Genomic DNA, 21884 nt, shown 5'->3' with positions numbered 1-21884 from the left:
TGGACTACAACTCCCATCATCCCTGAGCTCTGGCCTTGCTAGCTAGGGGTGATGGGAGCTGTAGTTCAACAACATCTGGGGACCCACAGGTTACAGCGCAACCCCACACGCCTGCTCAGGAGTAAACCCCATTGAGTTCAATGGGGTGAACTCCCAAGGTAAGCGAGTATAGCGCTCCCGCCTTAAATCGCTATTTCAAGCCATAAATAAACACCAAGCCCCGGTGTGACCAACGTGGGAGCTTTGGACTCCGCGCGCGCCCGGCATGAACGAGAGCTTTCTAGAGCTTCCCGTCGTCCTTTGCGCGCATCGGAAACCGGTAACCACGGAAACGGACGCCAAACGGAGCCCAACCCCGCCACCAACGGTTAGTCCCCTGACCTTCCCTTTCATTTCTGATTGGACAAAATGCTTGCCAGTTAACGCAGAGAAGCCGGCGGTTGGCCAGAAGCCTGCCGCCGAGGAACGGGTTCGGCAGAGTGCGCGCTGTTTCCGCTTCCGGGGGCGCCGCTGACGGAGCGTGCTGGTAACAGAGGAGCGAGGCCGGAGCGTCTGGGGTCGAAGCTGAAATAAGAGCGAAGGGCTAAGCGGGCGATGGGGGCCAGCGGGGAGGATGGGACGGATAGCGAGGAGCGCTTCGACGGCATGTTGCTCGCGATGGCCCAGCAGCACCAAGGCGGCGTCCGGGAGGTAAGATGGAGGGCAGGAAGGGAGGCCCTTCATCCGAGTTCTCCTCCCGCTCCGCCGTTTAACGGTCTCCCTTCCTGGAGTCTCTCTTTCGCGAACCCCCTCGCTGGCCTAGCCCCTCCCCCTCAGGATTTCCCTTCTCTCCGAATGCCGTTTGCTGGGGAAGAGCAGCAGGCGGCAGCTGCTGCTCGCATGTTAAAAACACCTGCCATGAAATGCAACTGATGGCCACCAAATTCGATGACTTCACCTTCCTCTTGCCCTCCCCTGCATCTCCCCACACCTCCTCCAAATATGCTCCAGAGGAGTAGGGAATCTCTGGAGCAATTATTTTGGACATGTTCGGTGAGGGCTGCAGGGTTGCTCCAGGAGAGGGAGGCAACATCTTGTCGATTCCCCCCCCCCCAGCCAATTACTTTAACCCACTGTGTTCTGACACTGTTTTATTGTTTCTTCTAGGTCAAATTTATGGTTCATCTAACTAGTATCCCGTCTCTAGGAGATGCATTGATAGCCAGCATAGTACTCACTTTGTTGCTTGACATAATGGAAATGTGTGATGCCTTCCATTAGATCTTGGGAGAGTTCCATAAGCACCATGAAAAAGTTTGAAATGGTACCTTCAAAATACAGGCGCACACACACCTCTTAGTGCATTCTACCCATCTGCAACTGCATATAGGCACAGTGCCAGGAAATAAATAAATAACTTTCATCCTACCAGGAAATGGCAGGAGAGAGCCGGAAAGTCCTCGTGGCTTGTGAGGAGACCCTCCCTGGAGCCCAAAGAGGATGTCACTGAAAGCTTAGGATGCTCTGCAGAGACTGGAGGCACAGCTGGGCTTTATTTAGGCAGCTCAGCCTCCCCACCTGACAGCTGCTTTTCTGCACAGCCTCCATCTGGCCCAGAGCTTCAACTTTAGATATTTTGGTCTGGATTGGAGAGCAGGGGGAAATAGGCATGCAGAGGCTGCTCCCCACTTTACATGATTTCACTTATACGTGTGGAGGTCCGGAAAGTATTCTCTGCATAAGTGTGGGGATGCCTGTATGTACTTCTGTGCAATGTAGAAAGCACCTGTTTAGACAACAAAGTAGGATTTTTGCATAAGACCACCCTTCAGTATTTTGTTATGCTGATTTATGACATAGGAGGAAATTCCTGTGTTTTAATGAAAGATAACAGCATAGACCCTAAAAATCAATTTCTTGACAGGAATCCAACTTCTGTTGCCGTTCAAGGATACATAAAATGTTAGGATCTAAATGTGCCATAAACAGACAGCAAAAGGTGTTAAGATCACATGTACAGACATCATTGTAATACACTTAAGTTTCATAAAGCAAAAGTTTCCAGTTTCATTTATATTGATCTCTATAGAAAACAGTTTCCCCTTATGATATTAAAGCTCATGGTCACCTAATAAAGTTGGCTAATAACAGGTTCAGGACTGGTCAAAAGAACTGTTTTCCAAAATAAATTTATAGGATGATGGTCACAAGCTTAGATAGCTTTAAGGAGGATTTGGCAAATTCATGGAGCAAAAGCCTGTTACTATTAGCCATGATAGGTAAATGGAAGCTCCAAATTTTGTATGGGTGGGGAACCCATGATCTGTCAACTATTGCAATGCCACCTTCCATCAACTCCAGCAGCCAAAGATGGTGGCAATTTTAGTTTTGTAACATCTAGAGGGATACTGGCTCCACATCTCTGCTCTATAGAGCCAGTACCGGAATACTTTATGCTGGAGAGAAAGCTTTTTTCACATTCTGCTTGTAAGCACATAAGTGGCATCTGCCTTGCTGCTGGTTCCTAGGTTACATGGACCTTAGCCTATTGAAGTCCTTAGGAACTGTGACCATAGACTTATCTAAATGTTTTTGAACTAGCTAGCTTCTAGATAATTATTGATTTTTGAGCCAAACAGTGGTTTTCCATCTTCTGGGTTGTTGGGCTTGATAATAAAGCAAATCACACTGCAGTTGAGTAATGTGATTTGCTTCTTGGGGTTGATGGGGATTGGTATCCAACAACAGTTGGAGGGCGATGGGTTTCCTGTTGTTATGAAATAGGGAGCTTCCATTTAGCTATCATTATAGTAAATAGTGCTTTGCTCCATGAATTTGCCAAATCCTTTTAAAAAGCTGACTAAGTTTGTGGCCATCACATCATCTTGCAATGGCAGTCAATCTTATATATATATAGTGGAAAAAATATGAATTAAAGACAAAATTGTTTGTCCAACTAGCCAACTTCTTCCTTGCCATTTTTTGTTTTTGCACATCCTCTTTGAGAGCTTCAGTTCCCATTATGTATAACCTAACAAGAACAGAAAGGTATGTAATAAGGCATTTAGCATTTTGACATCATGAAAGCAAAATAGTGAAATATTATTAGCAGCCATTAACATCACATATTGCATTGCTACTGAAACAATATTGGGAGCTCTTTTACAAATCAGATCACGTGTAAGAGACGTTGAAATTTTAAAGCGCATATTCCTCATTGTGGAGTTCGGAACAAGTTCTTGAAAACATATTGTATCCTTTCCTTACAGCTTGTGAACACCTTTTTTAGCTTCTTGAGGCGCAAGACTGATTTCTTTGTAGGAGGAGAAGAGGGTGCTGCTGAGAAGGTATCCTGTTTATCAGTTGTTAAATTAATAATAATAATAATAATAATATAAATTATTACTTATACCCCGCCCTTCTAGTTGGGTTTCCCACCCGCCCTTCATCAGCCCTTCACCAGCAGGTCCCAGGGAGGGTTGCAGCAATTTAAAATTCAGAATTAAAAACAGCCACAGCAGAGCTGTCACAGGTATAAAGTGGGCCCCAATAAACACACGTCAGGAGCATATACACATCTGCAGATGACACTATTAACAACCTTTTTGGAGAGTGGAGAGGTTGTTTGGTTGTGATTTTTTTTGGCTGCTGTTTGAACAAAGGCTAGCTTCAAAAGCAAGCATGCTGAGACGTACTGAGTTAACTCCAACAGACACCAATGGATCAATAATTCCAGCTTGCTCTGTTTGTTCACTCCTAGAAAAGCACTAAAGTCCACTTCTGCAGTGGTAGCTTTGCCCCCCGCCCCCAATAGAAAAGTTTGCTTAACAATGTGAGAAATGCTGCTGGTGATCTTAGATGCTATATGATTATTTAGTTCCTTTGCTAATTTTAGGAGGGGAAGCATATGACATAGCATACCTTTAGAATTTGACAACTCTTACTTAATCTCCCAGTGAATGTAAGAACTTCAGAGAAATATGTATTCCCCCCCCAAAAAAAAATAGGAATTAGATTAAATAAAATCAACCTACATAGAAATGTGGAGGTATTTTTTAAACCACTGAGGTCTTAAATGAGGCCTTGTATAAGAAGTGAGATATTGCACCCTCTATGCATCATTAACGCTACAGGTGGCCAGGTTGCCCTTCCATTCTCTGAGATATTTTCCATGTCGGGTCATTCCTTTTGTCCTTAGAAGTTCAATCCAAGCCTGTTTTTCAAGTCAATATAAGGAGTGGAAGTGGGATTATTGCAACAAGGTTTTCTTTTGTGTTGCATTTGTTGGGGGGTAGAATATTAATATTTAAAGTGGAAAAAAGTTGAGGGATTTAAGAGTTTGGATTTTTCTTTACCTGGCAGAATCCTGAGGAATGCAAGAAGCCAGTGGACATTGTGGAACAATAGGTGTTAGGACATGGAAACAGGAATTAATGCTACAGAGGAATGCTTTTCTGCTTTTTAAAAAGTTGATAAAATGAGAGGGGGGGATTAAGTAGAAACATACAATTCAGTTACAGCTACCAGAGTCTATGCTAACAAGTCAGATTCCATATTATGGATGGAACCAGAGATTTCTCAATTCACATCTAAGTTACACACTATCTAAAGAATGCTTCTATTTTTTTAAAATGTGAGACACAAGATTTTAATCTGTTTTTTTTTCAGTAGGCACAAGTTTTCAACATGTCACTGTCCAAAGGGCACGCTGGATCATGTGTTCCAATGTCAGTGCTTCTGTTCATGGCCTTTAGTTGCTGCAGCAGCTGTGAAGGTCACCCAGCAGCAGGAATTCTTAAAATTCAGTCTGTTATGCAGTCAGATGACTACATCACCTCTTGCAGCAAACATATTAGAGACCTGACCTTCAGTCTCTCTCCTCTCCCCACACACCCCTCTCTCTTTTCCCTGAATTGTGGGCAAAGGTATTCCTGTCATTCCAACTCTAGGCTCTTGGAAAAAGGGCTGATATGTTACTGCAAGTAACTTTTTTTAATGAGTCCTGATGGAAGAAAAGCTCCCTAGCTGATAGGAATCTCAAGACCTCAGTACTTCAGGGACCGCCTCTCCCCATACAAATTGTCCCGGACTCTGCATTCATCACCTGAGGCCCTTATTCACGTGCCTCCTTTTCTGTAGTGGTTCCCCGTTTGTGGAATACTTTCCCCGGGGAGGTTCGCCTGGCTCCTTCAGTACAGTGGTACCTTGGTTTACAAACGTAATCTGTTCCGGAAGTCCGTTCTTAAACCAAAGCATTCTTAAACCAAGGTGTTCTTTCCCATAGCAGCGGGGGACTCAATTTATACTCAACAGGAAGCGGAACATGTTCTGCTTCCAAGGAAAAGTTCACAAACCAAAACACCTACTTCTGGGTTTGCAGCATTCTTAACTCAAGTTGTTTATAAACTTAGCTGTTCTTAAACCAAGGTACCACTGTATATATTTTTAGGCATCAGACGAAAACATTCCTCTTCAGTCAGGCCCTTGGCAGATTAATATTCTACAGCCTTTTAAGTGTGTTTGTGGGGAGCGGGCATTATTGTTTTGTTGTTTTTGCTTTAATTATTTTCTTGTATTTTATCTTGTATTTTATTCTTTGAACCTCCCTGAGGTTTATTCTTGTGATGAAGGGTGATCTAGAAATTTAATTAATTAATAGCCTTTCTATAGCTAATGGTGGTCACATCATGTGTCCGGCCCCATAATATATTGGCTGATGATAGAACTTGAAAGTGATATGAAAGTAATCCTGATCCCCTTTATCACCAAATGTATCAAATTGGAGGGGTGGGGGTGGAATTGATACTAAGCAGTACCTTCCTTTGATAGAAGAGCCCGTCTTAAGTTAGACCACAGAGAAAGATAAAGCCATTTTATCTACTACAGGATGCTGCTTCTTAACTAGTTTTTCACAGGATTTATTCCGTCCCCCCAGTTAATCACAGAGACATTCAGTCGCCACAACAAGCTGGCTCTGAAAGCACAGAAAGAGAAGAAGGCCCGTCAAGAGGCAGAAAAGCGGGAGAAAGCAGAGCGTGCTGCAAAACTTGCCAAAGAAGAAAAACAGGAAGAAAGTGAGCCAAGGATTAAAGAACTGACTGAGGAGGAGGCAGAAAGGTTGCAACTGGAAATTGACCAGGTGTGAATCCCATTTGTTGTAACTGGATCTTCACTGTAATGGAAGAACAAGTATATTGCTTATGTCTGGCTTGATTGGTTATCAGTGGCTTTCCATTTGATTGAAGACTGCATTTAACCAACCATGAAAGCATCAACTCCTATAGAATTATTTTGATACTGTCTTAGAATATCTCCAATCAGTTCCTTCTCTTTGCTTATGTTCTAAGGCATAGCGCTTCCCAGACCTTTATACATTCTGAATCTGGAAATTCCCCACAATGTTCCACATGGCAAAATCATCATAACTCCTTATAGTGCTTTGAAGTAGCAAAAAGCCCTTCCCCCCCCCCAGCCGCTTCGAACTAACAAAGGGGCAGGGTGCTACTGCTATTAACAGTACATAACATTTCACAGAAGTTTCTAGTTCTCAACTGTTATCTTCTAAAACAGAAAAAAGAGAAGACAGAAAATGAGGCCCAAGGTATCCCTTCCAAGCCTGCTGAGAATCCAGTGGAATCTCCTGAGTCCAGCAAACAGGTAATGTGTTCTCAGAAGTTTTTGAAACTTGTGAACAGATATTGGTTCCCATCTTAAACCTACATTGGTTTAAGATGGTTTTTGGTGGTGGATGCTCACACAATATGCTTACCAGAATAGAATTCTAGGGTTTATACATGTGAACACTGGAAAACCTCTGGATTGCTTTGTTTCAAAGAACCCGCATAGGAGTTGTTGAGGCCTTAGATCTATTCAGAACTAGATTCATGAGCAAGATAATCTTTCAAGAAGGTTCATGCAGAACCTCTGAACTACCAATTATACAGAAGATACAACAGGCAGGAAAAAGACTACATGAATTTGGCTTGCTAAAAGTTGAATACTAAGAAGTATTTTTACTTTTTGCTGTGTTTTATCTAGGATACAGATGAGGAGGAAGAAGATGAGAAGGACAAAGGCAAGCTTAAACCAAACTCTGGGAATGGGGCAGACCTTCCAAACTACAGGTGGACACAGACCCTCTCTGAACTGGATGTAAGTATAGGATGGTTATTTTTTTTAAGAACATGAGATGTTTTAACTAGGTGATAAACTTAATGATAAGTCATAAAAAGACAGGTCAGTCCTGCATTGATTGTTAAGGGGGGGGAATACAGACGGGAGGTGAATAACATTGGGAGTTGTTCTTCCTGGGTCTCAGTCTTGTTAATTAATGACTGTTTCAGACTATACTAGTTTGGGACACAGAATCAGTTCCAGAAAGAAAAAACTTGGAGACCTGATATAGCAATTGTGGCGGAATAGATTGCCGCAAGTAACGGTTAACAAATTGTACCAGAGGTTTATATGTGTGGATTCAATGCTCCCTCTTGCTCCCTCTCCTGTCTAGCTGGCCGTCCCATTTAAAGTCAACTTCAGGCTGAAGGGTAAGGATATGTTGGTCGACATACAGAGACGGCACCTGAAGGTGGGACTGAAGGGCCACCCACCTGTGATTGACGAAGACTTATATAACGAGGTGAAGGTGGAGGAGAGTTCATGGCTGATTGAGGATGGGAAAATAGTCACTGTGCATTTGGAGAAGGTAACAGCAAAAGATTCAGACCATGTTCATGCCTAATTTTGGTAGAGTTGTAAATTCTTGAATGTGCTGTTGAATGTCCAGTTGAAGAGAGGAGCTTCAAAAACTGAGCTGGCAATCTGAATACTACTTTTTGTTTTGCCTGATCATCCAAATCAAATGGACTACCATGCCACAATGAGCCACAAGGCCAGGATGTTATCTGAAAATCTTTGGTCACCTCCCTTTCTATCCCACGTCCCCTCCCTCATCCCCTGCTTTTCAGAGAAGGTACTCTTTTCCGTGGAATGCTGGCACCATCATTATATATATTTAGGCACTAGGCGAAAACTTTCCCTTATAACAAGCCCTTTAGTCTTAAACTATCTGCAGCCTTTTAGAAGTGGGTGATATTTTTAAAATCTGTTTCTGTTTCCTCTTGGCTTTACTGCCTTTTTGGTTGTAAATTACTTTGGGTTGCCCTAGCCTACACTAACAACTTTAATGAATAACGCTGGTTGTGAAAACATTTAATTCTGCAATCTTGTTTCTTTTAGATCAACAAGATGGAATGGTGGAACAAGTTAGTCCAAACAGACCCAGAGATTAACACCAAGAAAATTAACCCAGAGAACTCAAAAGTGAGTGCTTTTCCTGCTCACTTGTGGTCATGCCCTGCTTGTGGGCTTTCGACAGGCATCTTGTTGGCTACTATAAGAATCAGGATGTTGGACTAGATAAGCCTTTGGTCTGATCCAACAGGGCTCATTTCATGCTCTTAATTTTTTATTTAAAAGGATGTGTGACAGCTTGTTGTTTCATGGAACAAGCACATATACTATTCATCTGGCGAGTTCATCATTTGATAGTGTTCACTGGGTCACAACGGAGGAAGCTGTCTTCCATCAGATAAGACCATTGCTTTATCTAGCTCAGTATTATCTATACTGATTGGCAGCAGCTCCCCAAGGTCTCAGAAGGGGGTCTTCCCTAGCCGTTCCTAGAAATGCCATGGATTGAACTGCATAGAAAGCAGATGCTCTACCACTGTCCTTTCCCCATGTATTTCCCACAATGAATACCTTTCCTTTGTTCAAAAATTGCCAAGACTTTCGTGCCATCTTCAATGAGTGAACTCATAGAACACAAAGTCATTACACACAATCCTGTGGTTCTCAGAGGTCGGTGTGCTTCAGGTTTCTCCTTTTATATGCTGCTGCCCCAATGGTTCTGGCTGCTCAACCCATGACTCAGAGATCCTTGGTATGCACTGCTGCCAGGAAAGCAGCAGCTAGAAAGGGCTGAGAAGGAAAGGGCTGGGGCGTGAATCTCAATTATTCCCAACACCATAGTGAAACCACATTGCTTTGTTCCCGTTGCAACCAGTTATCAGATCTGGACAGTGAAACCCGCAGCATGGTGGAGAAAATGATGTATGACCAGCGACAGAAATCAATGGGCCTCCCCACATCTGATGAGCAGAAGAAGCAGGACATCCTGAAAAAGTGAGTAAGACCAGTTTGTGTGTCTCACGGGGAATATGAAGGGAAAGTATGAGGGGTCGCTCTCTGAGCACAGATATCTGCATTTGTGCATTGCTGTATCAAAATCAGTAAAATATCCATATAGTCAACAGCATCACAAACCAACCCACATCTTGGTGGCCAATGAATGCAAGAAGTCCTTGTTGGTGAGAAATGGCTCACCTGTAGCTCTAGTTCAGCTCTAGGTCCAGGGAGTAGGGCACTGTCCAGGAACAAATGACCTGGCAGTACCATCTCGGCTTTTATCAATTACGTGGTGTGTAACTATAATTTCCTCAGAGCCAGATTGCCTAACCTCTTTCACCCCAGCAATAGATGGATTGCTAGACATTCATTTATAGCTTTATTGCCCTGTTTGGCAGAGGTTGCCTATATGCTTCTGTGAGTAATTATCCTGTTAAGGCCATGCAGGGTGATGCTTCCTGCTCTCTGGGTTGGAAAGAGGGTAACTACAGGGCACACAGCTACCTACCTGGCAGTACCATCTCTGCTTGGCACAATTACGTGCTGTGTGACTGTAATCGCCATGTGCTTCAAAGCCAGAACAAGAGGCTGGTCACAATAGCAGCATCCATAGCCTCAGAATGGTCCCACTGAAATTAATGGGTATGACCAGCTGAGAACTATAAATTTCAGTGGGTCTACTCTGAGTAGAACTGAGGTGCTATGCACTGTCTTAATATTGGCAAGCATCAAATGCAGCAGCATCTGCTTCTGTTACCTATAGAGCTTTGTTCAATGCTTCAGAAGAAGTCTTTAGTGTTGCTGATGAGCTAAGAATTTGCACTTTACTCAAATATATGTCCAAGTCAAAAACAGGGTTTTTTTCAAGATTTCCACCATGAATCCTATTTCCCCTTCACTGCTGCTAATGGCTGTAATGGTAAGGAGGCTGATTTAATAATAGTTTAGCTGCTTCACATCTGAGCTCATTGACTTTGGGCTAAACAACCCTCAAATACACTAGTAGACCATGTGCAGTTATTCATCTAGTAAAGGTGTCCTCTTTCTTATCCAAGATAGCACATTAGATGTACATTTAATAGTACAATAAGCAAACAGGTTGTGAGAGAATGAATTTGTAGCAGTCTTGTAAAAAAGCCCACGAAAGTTACTGGCCTGCTGGTGGCTGGCAAATGAGAGATGGGCATCCTGCTACATTTCTATGCTGGGCAATGATTTTTATCCTCTGGCAGTCTACCTGGTTGCTTTGCTGGATACTCAATCACCCATGCATGGTTTTTTGCTGCCTGTGGCTACTAGACAAATACAGGCTGATAGTTTTAAGATTGCCAGTCCAAAATGACTTGCCAGGTGATAAATGTATGGAACCTGGTAACTTGGAAGCATACAATCTCTTTGCTGTTGCTCACTAGCACAGACCACCCAGCTACCTGCCTGTTTTGCCAGACTACGCATGTGTCCAGTAGAGTGACTTTAAGGCAATGCTTTGAACTTCATCCCATCAATTGGACAATGTATAAAGATCTAACTTGCAGAATCATCGTTCATCTGTGTCTTTCATGTGCTTGATGCACCTTAACCCACTTTTCCCTTCAGTCCCCTTCCACATATTGTTTCACCACCACCACATTTTCTCTTCGTGTGAATGTTAATGTGTTTATATTCTTTCTTTCATTTGTAACTGGAGAATTGCAAAAATATAATATAAAGAACAGATTTGTCACCAAAATAAACAAGGGCATGAGCTAAGTGCTGCATAAAAGATTGAATACTTCTGTGTAGTGTTCCTGGCATGGTTTTGGTGGTAAAGAGACCCAAGTCAGAGCATATCTTCCAGAAAGATCTGAAGCCTGACTTTTAAACATGTTTTTCTCTAAGGTTCCCCTTCAGTCCATGGTGTTCTTATTGCACAAACAGAAATGATGTTTGCATAGACTTGAAAACTCATTTCTATAAGCCAGGTGCTACGTGTCTGAACTGAAGCTAATAGTTCCCAAGGGCACGTTAGATTAATTTGTCGTTCCTCATTTACAACTGTAGTACGTTGTTATGGGGCAATTTTACTGATACTGCTAATGGGAGACTTAAGGCAGCATCATAGTCTACAGTCAGTCAGAGTCATAATGATATCAGGGTCACCTGTGACGTGTCAAGACAGGGTGGAGGGTGGTCCTACAGTAGCTTAATGACCTTAATAACCAGTATGACAGCTGCCTGCATTTAAGAGGCTGCTTTATTTTTCAGATAATGGCCCAGGGGCCAGTAGTGTGTTTTCCTTCACAAAACGGACCCTTTCACAAGTATATACCAGTTGCTGAGAATCACACGTGGGGAAAAGAACGTTGTGCTGCAGTCCTGCTTATGGGCATCTGGTTGGCCACTGTGAGAATGTAATGCTGGACTAGGTGGGCCTTTTCCCTGAGCCAGCTGGTTAGACTGCATAATGAAGCTGACATCATGTAGCAGTGAGGGCATCTTCCCTGACACTGCACATGTACTCACACATGGCACGATATGCAACAACCAAAATGGGAAACATCAAAGTGTGGGATCTGTTTTCAGCTTGATGCAATTCCCCAAACCCCCAGTGGTAAAACATCAACCAATAAAACACGAGGCATGTGGACCATAATAAAAACAATGTAATTTTTTTAAAAAAAACAAAGCATCTGTCAACCAAAACTGTAACTCTTATAAACTGTCTTGAACCCCCAGAGTCTACAGTAGCATACAAGAGCTATAAATAAATGCTGAAAGCAGCAACACAATCCTGATTTTTTAAGTAAATTCATTTTTACCTGGCAAGTGAAACTAAGAGTAGGTACATGATCCTAGGGAGGGCAATACTGATTTTCACTTACTCATAACATTGCCTTGCTGATCCTTCTTTCCTAGCTTTTTCAGCTAATGTTCTTCTCTCATATTTACAGGTTCATGGAACAGCATCCAGAAATGGATTTCTCAAAAGCAAAATTCAACTGATATGGTTGGCCTTTTTCTTCTCCCCTCCCCTCCTCTAAACTCATTAGGATAAAATATAAATGAAAATAAATCAGCAGGACGGTATAGTCGTTTCACCCAGCCCTGGGACTGCTCACATCACCTCAGAGTGAACTTTCTGTGTAAAAAGAGCTGCACTGGTTAATCCATGTAGCACACTGCTTATGCTTCTGGATTTTCAACAGCAGTATCAATCACCTAAGGCCCATTTTACCTCTGCACAGGGAAGAATATTTCAGGGAGAGGAAGGAGTGATGGGAAAAGGGAGTACTTGATGGAATCAGATTGTCCCTTGGTTCTTGCTTAGTGTCTAGGAAGTATCATTTAAAATACAATAATTTAAGTAGCAAGAGAAACACTCAGCCTTTGTCATCCTCTATTCTCCCAGCTCCTGCTCTTGAAATCAGAGCTGAAAGTCTTCCTGCAGCCTTCCTTCTACAAACAAAGCAACCCCTGCAGACTTCTAATTCAGTGCAACAATACTGAGCATTTTCAGACATTGCAAGAAAAACTACTGACAAATTTGATCCACGGGTGTCTCATGCTTGTTGCACGTGCAGCATTGTTCCCAAGGAATAGCTTGTGTTGGAGTGATAAGCACTTCACTCAAGAAAGTTCCCATTAGACGTTAAAATGAAAGCAGGAGAAGCAGCTTCACAAAACACCCATGTATCTGCTTGTCAGAACTTTCTATAACCTCTAAAGTTACCGTAGTATTTCAAGTGTTACATTCAGAAGCTTGGAGGCAAAAGTAATAGATGGCTTTTGCATCTGTGTGTAGGCTTATGGGTGGAGTGTAGGAGTATCAAACTGTTTAGGCCACATCAGAATCTGGTATATCAGTCCTACATGTTGTTCCACTTGGATCTGTCACTCAGCTGTTTCTGCCAGTCCCTGATGTACCCATTTCAGAGCTTCAATCGTGTATATTTGCCCCACATATTAGAGGTTTTTGCCCTTCAGAATGACTTCCTTATCCTTCCTGTTACAATACTGCTGGTGATTTGGCCTTACATAACCAATATTTAGGAATAGGAAGGGTCTGTTAAGTGATCAGTTACTTCAAAAAGGTTGACTTGCTCTACTCTTGTAGCTAAGATGAATTGATCCATACAAACAATGCTGGTGTCTAAAACTAGCAGTAGGCAAGGTTTTTCTGCTGTCAACAGACACAGTTGGATGGCAGACAGATCTCTGGTTTGTTAGAGACCAGCTGTCCACCTCATTGAAGCGACTCCACATTCCCCTTTCGGCGTTGGACATGCCAAGCAAGAGCCTTCTGCATGTTCTCTTTTTTTGTGGTGGTTGCTTTAAAAACAGCTTGTATTCTGCATGTATAAATAAAATGGTGGTGTTTTCATGTGGTGTCATGTGACTATATTCCAGTTATCCATCTACCAGAATAATTTTTGAGCCACCAGAAGGTAGCTAGCAGCTCTTACAGAGTTTATGAAGGTATGGAATAGTAAAGAAACAATGGTCCATACCTTCCTAAACTGTAATTAGAGTATTTATGAACCCTTGTTCTTCCAGTGAAGGAAGAGCAGTAACTGGGAATAAAATATAGGCAAGGGCATAGAATATACGGCCTTCAAGGCACTGCTGGTTTCGGCTGATGGGAGTTGTAGTTCTGATCATCTGGAGAGGACCAGGTTGACATAGACTGATGTACAGCATTGTAGCCTGTCATTTTATATAAGTTCCAGGCTGTCAGGCACCCCTCACATGCTTTGACGGTGAGCTGTTCCACCCCTGCTCCCTGTGGTGCAAGCTGCAACCTTTCCCCTTTTTCCTAAGCTGACTACAGGTCATTGACCCCGTTCATTTGCGCCCTGTGGCCATCCCATGACTCTTCGACTTTCCACCATGAGGCAACAGTATACAGTGTCCCTGTGCCATTGTGCTCTTTTGTCATCCTCTGAACCTTGGAATGGCCTTGGTTGTCTACCGACCCTAGCTGGCTGGCACACAACAAAGCTTTCACCTGTTTTGTGCCTGCAGAAATGTGTTTCTCTTCCTTGCAAGTCTGATTATCCTGTCTTTTGTCCATTGACTTAGCAAGGTGTGGCGAGCCTCATAGGACCAAAACCTCTGGGGTACAAGGGGGAGAGGTGCATGTCTTCCTTCCAAGAACTCAGTGCATTTAAAATGAAAACAAGAGAACAAAATGAGTAAAAGTGACCAAGCAGTTCAATAGCTGCCTGCCCCCCCGCAAATGCTGTAGAAGTAGTGTTGCTGTTGTGCTTTACCTGCTCCTTTCTTCAACTGTATGTTGCTTAAACATTACAAGACTCCAAATATTTTATTCTACAGAAGAAACTGAAAGTTTTATTAACTGTAATCATTTTCATTGGAATTGTTTAAGACTTCATCGCAACCATGAACATAGCATGGCTTTCACTGGTATAGAATGAGGGGGCTGCAGTCGGACACTCATTTTCCCCACCCTTGTAGATGCAGTTGAGACCACCATTCATTTCCAGCCAAGAGCAGCAAAATCACTTGAGTCAGCCTCATGTGGAACCCAGACTTGCCCTTTTTTCTTTTAGTAGTAACTTACTGGCTCCTCCACCTCCCGTACCCCCTTCCTTTGTTATCAGCAAAGAGCAACTGTCTGAGTTAAACAAACAATCTGCAGATAACTTGACTTCCAGGTTGCTTGTTCCAAGGTTAGAATTTTATGAGCTGTTTTGCCACTGGGCTGTGATCAGGATGTGTTGTGTGAACTCCTTGGCAGTGACCCCTGCCATATCCTGAAACCTGATTACACACCTGAAGCCTTGGTGCCTTGGTACAGGCTGGGTTAATGACTTTGTTTATACTGATAAGGGCAATCCAGATAAGGCAGCCCTCTGAGTCTCCTGGCTCTGGCTGGCACCTTCATTGAGAAAACCTTTTCTCTGTGCCACGTAGAGATGCTGCTTACCCAACCAATTACTTTGGGACAGACTTGTTTTTCAATGAACTGCTGCTACTCGTCAAAGGAAGGTCAAGGCCGCCGAAGGGGGGTGGTTTCGTTCACCCTGCCGGGGGCCTTATAAACAGAGCTGAGAAGCAACAGCCACCATTGCTGGAAGGACAAAAAGAGGGTGTGAAGCGAAGAGAAGGTGCCAGGTCCCTATAGCATAAAAAAAGTGCCAAGAAACTCTGCAACGGGACCGGACACGCTCAGCAGGACCAGATAAAGCATTTGCTCTCCCAAGCAGCGATCCTGCAAGCCGCCCTCCGACGTGGAGATGGAGTACGAGAGGTGTTCCTGCCACCACGAAGAGAACCAGAATGCCATCCTCTACACCCTCCTGAGCCAGAACCTGAGCCATCACAGGGGCAGCCACAGCCCTTCCCAGAAGCGTTGCTTGTGCCAGAAGCGCCGCACCGTCTGCCTCCAGACCCCTCAAGCCACCTGCCAAGCGGCGTCTGATGTTTTGGTGAAGACCATCAGCTTCATGAAGAACTTGCCTTCCTTCCAGCTCCTGCCTTGGAAAGACCAGCTCCTGCTGCTGGACAGCTGCTGGGCTCCCCTCTTCCTTCTGGGCTTGGTCCAGGAGATGGTGACCTTTGAGGTGATGGAGACCCCAGCCCCTAGCATGCTGGAGAGGATCCTCCTCGACGGCCCGTGTAAGAGGCAGGAGCTGCAGAGAGCGCAGCCCACCCTAGCCAGCGTTCAGCGTCTCCAGTGCAGCCTGAACTCTTTCTGGAGCTTGGACCTGAGCCCCAAAGAGTACGCCTATCTGAAGGGCGCAATTCTATTCAACCCCGGTAAGTGCTGCTGGACCCTCACATAGCAAAGGAGCCCTTCGTAAAGGCCATTGCTTATCATTGGCAGTAGAATAAAAGAGCCAGAATCATAACAGTGCATGTTAGGGATGTGTTTTCCATAGGCTGCATTCTGAGTCAAGAACTTTGACTCCATTTCATCAAATGCATTTTTAGGCAATTATCTGATAGGGGTAAAAAAATGATTCTTGTTAAAGCTTTAACAAAAGTTACAAATACCAAAAAAAAACACGAAGTAAAATATGTCATGAAAAAAAGTCATAAGTGCAAAGAGAATGGAAATACAAGGTGGGGAAAGAAAGCTAAAGAAAGAATGGATTATGTGAAATATTCCATGGTGGGATATAGATTCGTATTTACACAAAGCATATAAAGCGTCGCCAAATAAAATTATATTTGGTAAGAATGTACCAACCATGAGATTCTTTGGACATATAAATCACAAACAACCACAAAACAGATGTGAAGTCTGAGGGTTCTGCATCACCCCTGGTGGTGTGTATCTTACGGGTCTGTTTTTCAGAGACGGAAATAGACGACTTTTTTGAGGCATGAGTCCAAACAGTAGCAAGATGCATCCTCCCATCCTTAAGAAATTAATGAGTGACAGTAAATATAAAAATTGTTTACAAATAAGATCAGCATTGGCATAATCAAAAATACATTAAAAAAAGATTTTAAAAATATTTCCGAAACAAGAAGCATCCTATGTACTAGTAGCAAACTCTTTTCTGCAAGTGTGGGTCCTTGCGCAGTCAAAACAGAACTACCTACTCACCAGAGGTGAGCAATTAACGGACTTTGGAGAACCCTAAACTACAGAAGTAAACAAACCCAGAGGGAGACAGGCTCAAATGGGACCCCTGAAACATCCAAGTGGGAAGTAATTATGCTCAGTGAACACAGAGCCCTGACTGACTGAGGGCATGGGAGAAAGGACAATGTGGTGCAGTGGTAAGTGTGTCAGACTAGGACCTGGGGGACCTGGGGTCAAATCCCCAGTTGGCCATGAAGCTCACTGGGTGACCTTGGGCCAGTCACTGCCTCTGAGCCTAACCTACCTTACAGGGTTATTGTGGGGGATTAAATGAAGAGGGGGAGAACCATGTGTGCTAACTTGAGCTCCTTGGAGAAAAAGGTGGGATATAAATAAATAATTGAGGGGTTTTTTTGGTTGGTTGGCTGGTTGGTTGTTTTTAAGAGCCCATGGCTGGTGGGAACCCATGCTGCAGCATTTGGTTGCGTTTCCCACTTGTTCTTCCTTTAGGTGATAATATCCATGCATCAAAAGAAGCATAATCTTAAAGGAGAACTTCTTCCATCTATGAGAGAAGGGAGACTGCTTCATTTAAGATGGTGCTTGCAAAATGCAGTCTTCACACATGCCTGTTTCTGGTGGCTTTTTGAAAACAAAATCTTTTGGTTAATTAAATGGATCCACCTTTTTAGTTGATCCTAACTTTCTTTTTATCAAGGAACCAGTGCAACCTTAGGTTTTCATGCTAGAAATGAACAGGTAGTTCATAGTCTAAGCAAGAGCATTTTCCTAGGGTCTGGATGAATCCTCACTGGCAAAAGATTATCACACACCTTTCTGCTACAAAGTGGTGGAGAGCTCCAGGCTGGTTTTGCTGAGTTGGTTTCCTTTGAAGAGAAGATTAGTGGATACACAGAGTGCTTGTTTTTAAAATCCTGTTGTTTACCGATGTACAATTGCGCAGTCACGGGCATGGGGGAGGGAGAGGGAAAATCACACAGCGGGCTTGTATCCAACTATGCCATAGAGCACACCTGTTGGAATAAATGGATTTAAGTTAATCGTGTCTATTGATTTCAATGCTCCTCCTCTGAGTATGGGGTAAGATGAAACTAGATTGCACCCAGTTTACCTGCTTCAAGAACCTGGGGTTGAAGCCAACTAAGTTTTGCTCAGAGAGGAAAAAAATTGCCCAGAGTAGATTCACTGAAATTAATGGTGCTATGTTTGTCATGCCCATTAATGTCAGTAAATGCTATAAGTATGCCAAACACTGGATATTGCATTGATATCCTGTCCTTCCTTTAGAAAGTTTAGGGTTGTATATATGGTTCTTCCCACCTTATTCTCACAGCAACCCTGTGAGGTAGATTGGATAGGGACTGACTGGTCCCAGATCACCCAGTGAGCTTCAGAGATGAGAGGTGTTTTGAACCCTAGTCTCCCAGGTTCTAATCTGGCATTTTAACCACTGCTGCTTGGCTTAGGACACAGGGTTGTGCCCATGAAGTTTTACTGGACCAAATTACCCTGCCCCAGTGTGGTTTTTAAAAAATTAAGGGTGACAATTTGTTGCTTCTTAAGAGTGCCTGAATTCTGTTTCTTGAAATGGCTGGCACACATTCCCCATTCCTGCTCTAAACACTATAGCACAGCACTTCATTTTTTTCTCCAAAAAATGATAGCTAGGCTTGTAGCCTTCATGAAACCCTGCACTCTAAGCTCCTGAGTTACTGACATCTGGTAGAGATTAGGTTCTGAGTTTCAAGGTAGAGAAAGCATTCTAGAAAATGTTAATTCTGTATTGGCTTGGTGGCGAAAACAAGAGCCCCGTCAGCCAGCAACAATGTTCTGATGAAATCATCCAAGTGAGTCCACTTGAATGCCCTTTGTTTCTTCTGCATTTCCCCCCCTGCTTCCAGGGCCCAATGCACTGTATCACAACACTTTAATCAGTCATAGCTTCCCCCAAAGAATCCTGGGAAGTGTAGTTTGTTAAGGGTGCTGAGTGTTGTTAGGAGACCCCTAATCCCCTCACAGAGCTATAGAGTGGTTTAACAGTCAATCCTTCTTCCCAGGGAACTCTGGGAATTTTAGCTCTGTGAGGGAAAGTAGTGGTTTCCAAACTCCCATCACCCTTAACTACAACTCCCAGGATTCACGGAGAGAAGGCATGACTGTTTAAAGGTGGTATGATTCTGCTTCAAATGTGTAGTGCAGAAGGGGCCCAGTATTGAAGTGTTCAAATCATTTGACATTTTCACAGAATAATCTGAGTTTCCTCTTCTCTCTCCTCTCTCTCTGCTCCCAGATGTGCCTGGTCTTAAGGCTTCCTCGTACATTGAGAGCCTTCAGCGAGAAGCTCAGCGAGCACTCCAAGAAGTCATGACCTTTCTCCACCCAGAGGATCAAGGTCGTTTTGCCCATGTCCTGCTGATCTCCTCCTCCCTGAAATCCATCCCTCCTGCCCTCCTCACTGCCCTTTTCTTCCAACCGGTCATTGGGAATGCAGACATTCTGGAGCTACTGACAGAAATGATGCTGGCGAGAGAGCTCCCTTGGCCACAGTGACTCCAGTGGGGTTGGCTCCCAGGTCACCCACCACATGCTCAGCTTTGCTCCAGTTTCCAAGTGGCGGTGTGCAGTTCATCTGGATCGTACAGTGGGAGAGAGAGCCTGCCTCCTAGTGATGACTTTTCAAAGGGGCTACTGGATGGCAGATCTTAGAATACAAAGGGACGTACAGCCTTCCATTAAGGAGTGAGGCAGTCATCTCAGGCAACAAGTGGGGGGTGGAGACACAGTGAAGAAATACAGTGCTTTGTGAGCCCTTCAGGCTATCCTATGCCCCTAAACTAGCTTGTCCCATCACCAGTGCTGAAATAAGATTCAGCTGCTAATCCAATGAGCTGCTTTTTGCAGAAAGGTGGTGGGCAAGAAGTTTGTCCTTTTGTCTACAGCAGGAAAATGTGTTGATCTGGCCCTGATTACAGTCAGTGGTGCAGTTCAGGAATGTTAGTCTGTGGGCTCCAATGGTTTTACATGAGGCAGCCCCCTCTCTGCTTTAGATTGTATTATGTATTAAATCACTTACTTCAGAATATGATGAGCCAGTCCTGCTATGTTTGGGAGGAGGAGCACCAGCCCAATCTGTGGAGTGGAGTCCTAGTCCACCCCCTTCAAAGTCCTGGCCTGATCATACTACCACTTAAAGCCCAGCTTTGGGAGCTGCTGTTCCTGTAACCAAAGTATTTAGTTGGAACATAGTTTCTGTGACTGGTGGCTCTGTCTATTTCTCTTCACCCTTTGCTTGCCATGACATTCAGAACAGCTTTCAGAAACCGTAATTCCTCTTGCCTGCTATTCATCACACTATCCATATAAAAGCTGCCCTCCCTGATTTCGCTAGACTCCAGCCTACCCTCACATGTAGTGCCCATTTGCTCCAGTTTGTAGTACATGGAATGAGACCATCTTGGCATAAACTTTGGGTGTCAGTATTTTGTAGATGGATGCTTTCTTGTAATTTGTGTGTAAAAATAAGATGTGCTAAGTTATTATTTTTTTAAAAAACAACACCTCAACAATGAATAAAATGTTTTTGCAGTTTGGACAATTGCTGGTGTCATTTTGAAGACTAGAGGGATTTGGGCTGATCAATAGTTTAACACCAAGAGATGATAAAGATATTGTATCCAAATCTGTTTTTGCAGTTTGGACAGTTGCTGGTGTCATTTTGAAGACTAGAGGGATTTGGGCTGATCAATAGTTTAACACCAAGAGATAATAAAGATATTGTATCCAAATCTGTTTCTTATCAAATTTTAGAGCAATATATGTCTGTTCTGGAATTCACACATCATCCACAAATGTCCCACTTAGGCTGCCCAAAGCCTTCACCAAATGTTCATCGGTAGACACCATAGTTGACTACAGCATGTTGCTTGTCCACACCTACATGACTGCAAATCAGCTCACTGTCTCCTTTTCTTCAAAAATCATAACACAACCTGATTGCATTATAAAGTAGACCATATGTACAGCTGAGGGTGCCAGGTTCTGCATGTCTCCTGAGAGTCTGTCTGTAGTGATTATATTTCCAACAAAAGATGATATCACCATGTGCTGAGCTATCCTATATGAATCACGCTGAAAGGAGAGAGACTCCATGATTCTAAGAGCACAGTATTGGCACAGATACATCTAAACAGTTTGGGTGACATGTCATTCATGACGGTGGCATCTAACCTATCCCCACACTCAAGTACAGGTAGAGTAGCCTAGTTATCTCCTCCCATTCCCATATTGTGTACTTTCCAGCTGTACAAGGGGGCACCCAATTTTTTCATCGTGTGTTTCCATTGCAGATGCATATTGAATGTCTCTGAAAGGTAAAGGTAAAGGTAAAGGTACCCCTGCCCGTACGGGCCAGTCGTGTCCGACTCTAGGGTTGTGCGCCCAATCTCACTTAAGAGGCCGGGGGCCAGCGCTGTCCGGAGACACTTCCGGGTCACGTGGCCAGCGTGATGAAGCTGCTCTGGCGAGCCAGCACCAGCGCAGCACACAGAAACGCCGTTTACCTTCCCGCTATAAAGTGGTACCTATTTATCTACTTGCACTTAGGGGTGCTTTCGAACTGCTATGTGGGCAGGAGCTGGGACCGAAAGACGGGAGCTCACCCTGCCGTGGGGATTCGAACCACCGACCATACGATTGACAAGTCCTAGGCACTGAGGTTTTACCCACAGCGCCACCTGCATCCCTGGCTTAAGGATACTATGTATCTATTTGACTAGTAGAATACCAACTCGCTTCCCTTGGTACTGAACGTAACCTTACCATATACAGTCAAACCTCGGTTGCCAAACGTAATCCATCCCAGAAGCCTGTTAGGCTTCCAAAATGTTTGACAAATGAGGTGTGGCTTCCGATTAGTTGCAAGAACTTACTGCACTCAAGCAGAAGCCATGTCAGATGTTCGGTTTCTGAAAAACATTTGAAAACGAGCATTTACTTCTGGCTTTTCAGTGTCCGGGAGCTGAAACATTCCAAAATGGAGCCATTTGGAAGCTGAGGTTTGACTGCACAGTAGTGACCTGCAGGAACTCAATTTCAAGTTTGTAAGTGTAAAAATATGTATTTTTAAGTGTTTGGCATATGTTTAAGCTAAAGTTCTACACTTATT

General features: G+C 43.7%; 2 protein-coding genes across 2 annotated transcripts; both read left to right on the top strand.

Moving 5' to 3' along the window:
- The first annotated feature begins 489 nt into the window (after positions 1-489).
- Positions 490-13525, top strand: NUDC (nuclear distribution C, dynein complex regulator). The gene is made up of 9 exons (XM_081871859.1): positions 490-690; positions 3249-3326; positions 5915-6118; positions 6550-6636; positions 7018-7131; positions 7487-7681; positions 8215-8298; positions 9044-9162; positions 12096-13525. The coding sequence occupies exons 1-9, from the start codon at positions 595-597 to the stop codon at positions 12145-12147; spliced, it is 1029 nt and encodes a 342-aa protein (XP_081727985.1). The 5' UTR covers positions 490-594; the 3' UTR covers positions 12148-13525.
- Positions 13526-15064: 1539 nt separating this feature from the next.
- Positions 15065-20315, top strand: NR0B2 (nuclear receptor subfamily 0 group B member 2). The gene is made up of 2 exons (XM_081871860.1): positions 15065-15924; positions 19011-20315. Exons 1-2 carry the CDS (start codon positions 15402-15404, stop codon positions 19268-19270), a joined length of 783 nt encoding a protein of 260 aa, XP_081727986.1. The 5' UTR covers positions 15065-15401; the 3' UTR covers positions 19271-20315.
- Positions 20316-21884: the final 1569 nt, after the last annotated feature.

This window comes from Podarcis erhardii (assembly GCF_964252035.2).
Source record: "Podarcis erhardii genome assembly, chromosome: 7".
Classification (NCBI taxonomy): Eukaryota; Metazoa; Chordata; class Lepidosauria; order Squamata; family Lacertidae; genus Podarcis; species Podarcis erhardii.
Note: the sequence above shows the minus strand (reverse complement) of the source record. Positions and strands in the feature narration are given on the sequence as shown.

Coding starts and splice junctions, on each gene's coding strand:
- NUDC (XM_081871859.1), top strand. CDS start 595: ATGGGGGCCAGCGGGGAGGATGGGACGGATAGCGAGGAGCGCTTCGAC. Junction 7,132..7,486: donor AGACCCTCTCTGAACTGGAT/GTAAGTATAGGA, acceptor TCTCCTGTCTAG/CTGGCCGTCCCATTTAAAGT. Junction 8,299..9,043: donor TTAACCCAGAGAACTCAAAA/GTGAGTGCTTTT, acceptor CGTTGCAACCAG/TTATCAGATCTGGACAGTGA.
- NR0B2 (XM_081871860.1), top strand. CDS start 15,402: ATGGAGTACGAGAGGTGTTCCTGCCACCACGAAGAGAACCAGAATGCC. Junction 15,925..19,010: donor CGCAATTCTATTCAACCCCG/GTAAGTGCTGCT, acceptor CTCTGCTCCCAG/ATGTGCCTGGTCTTAAGGCT.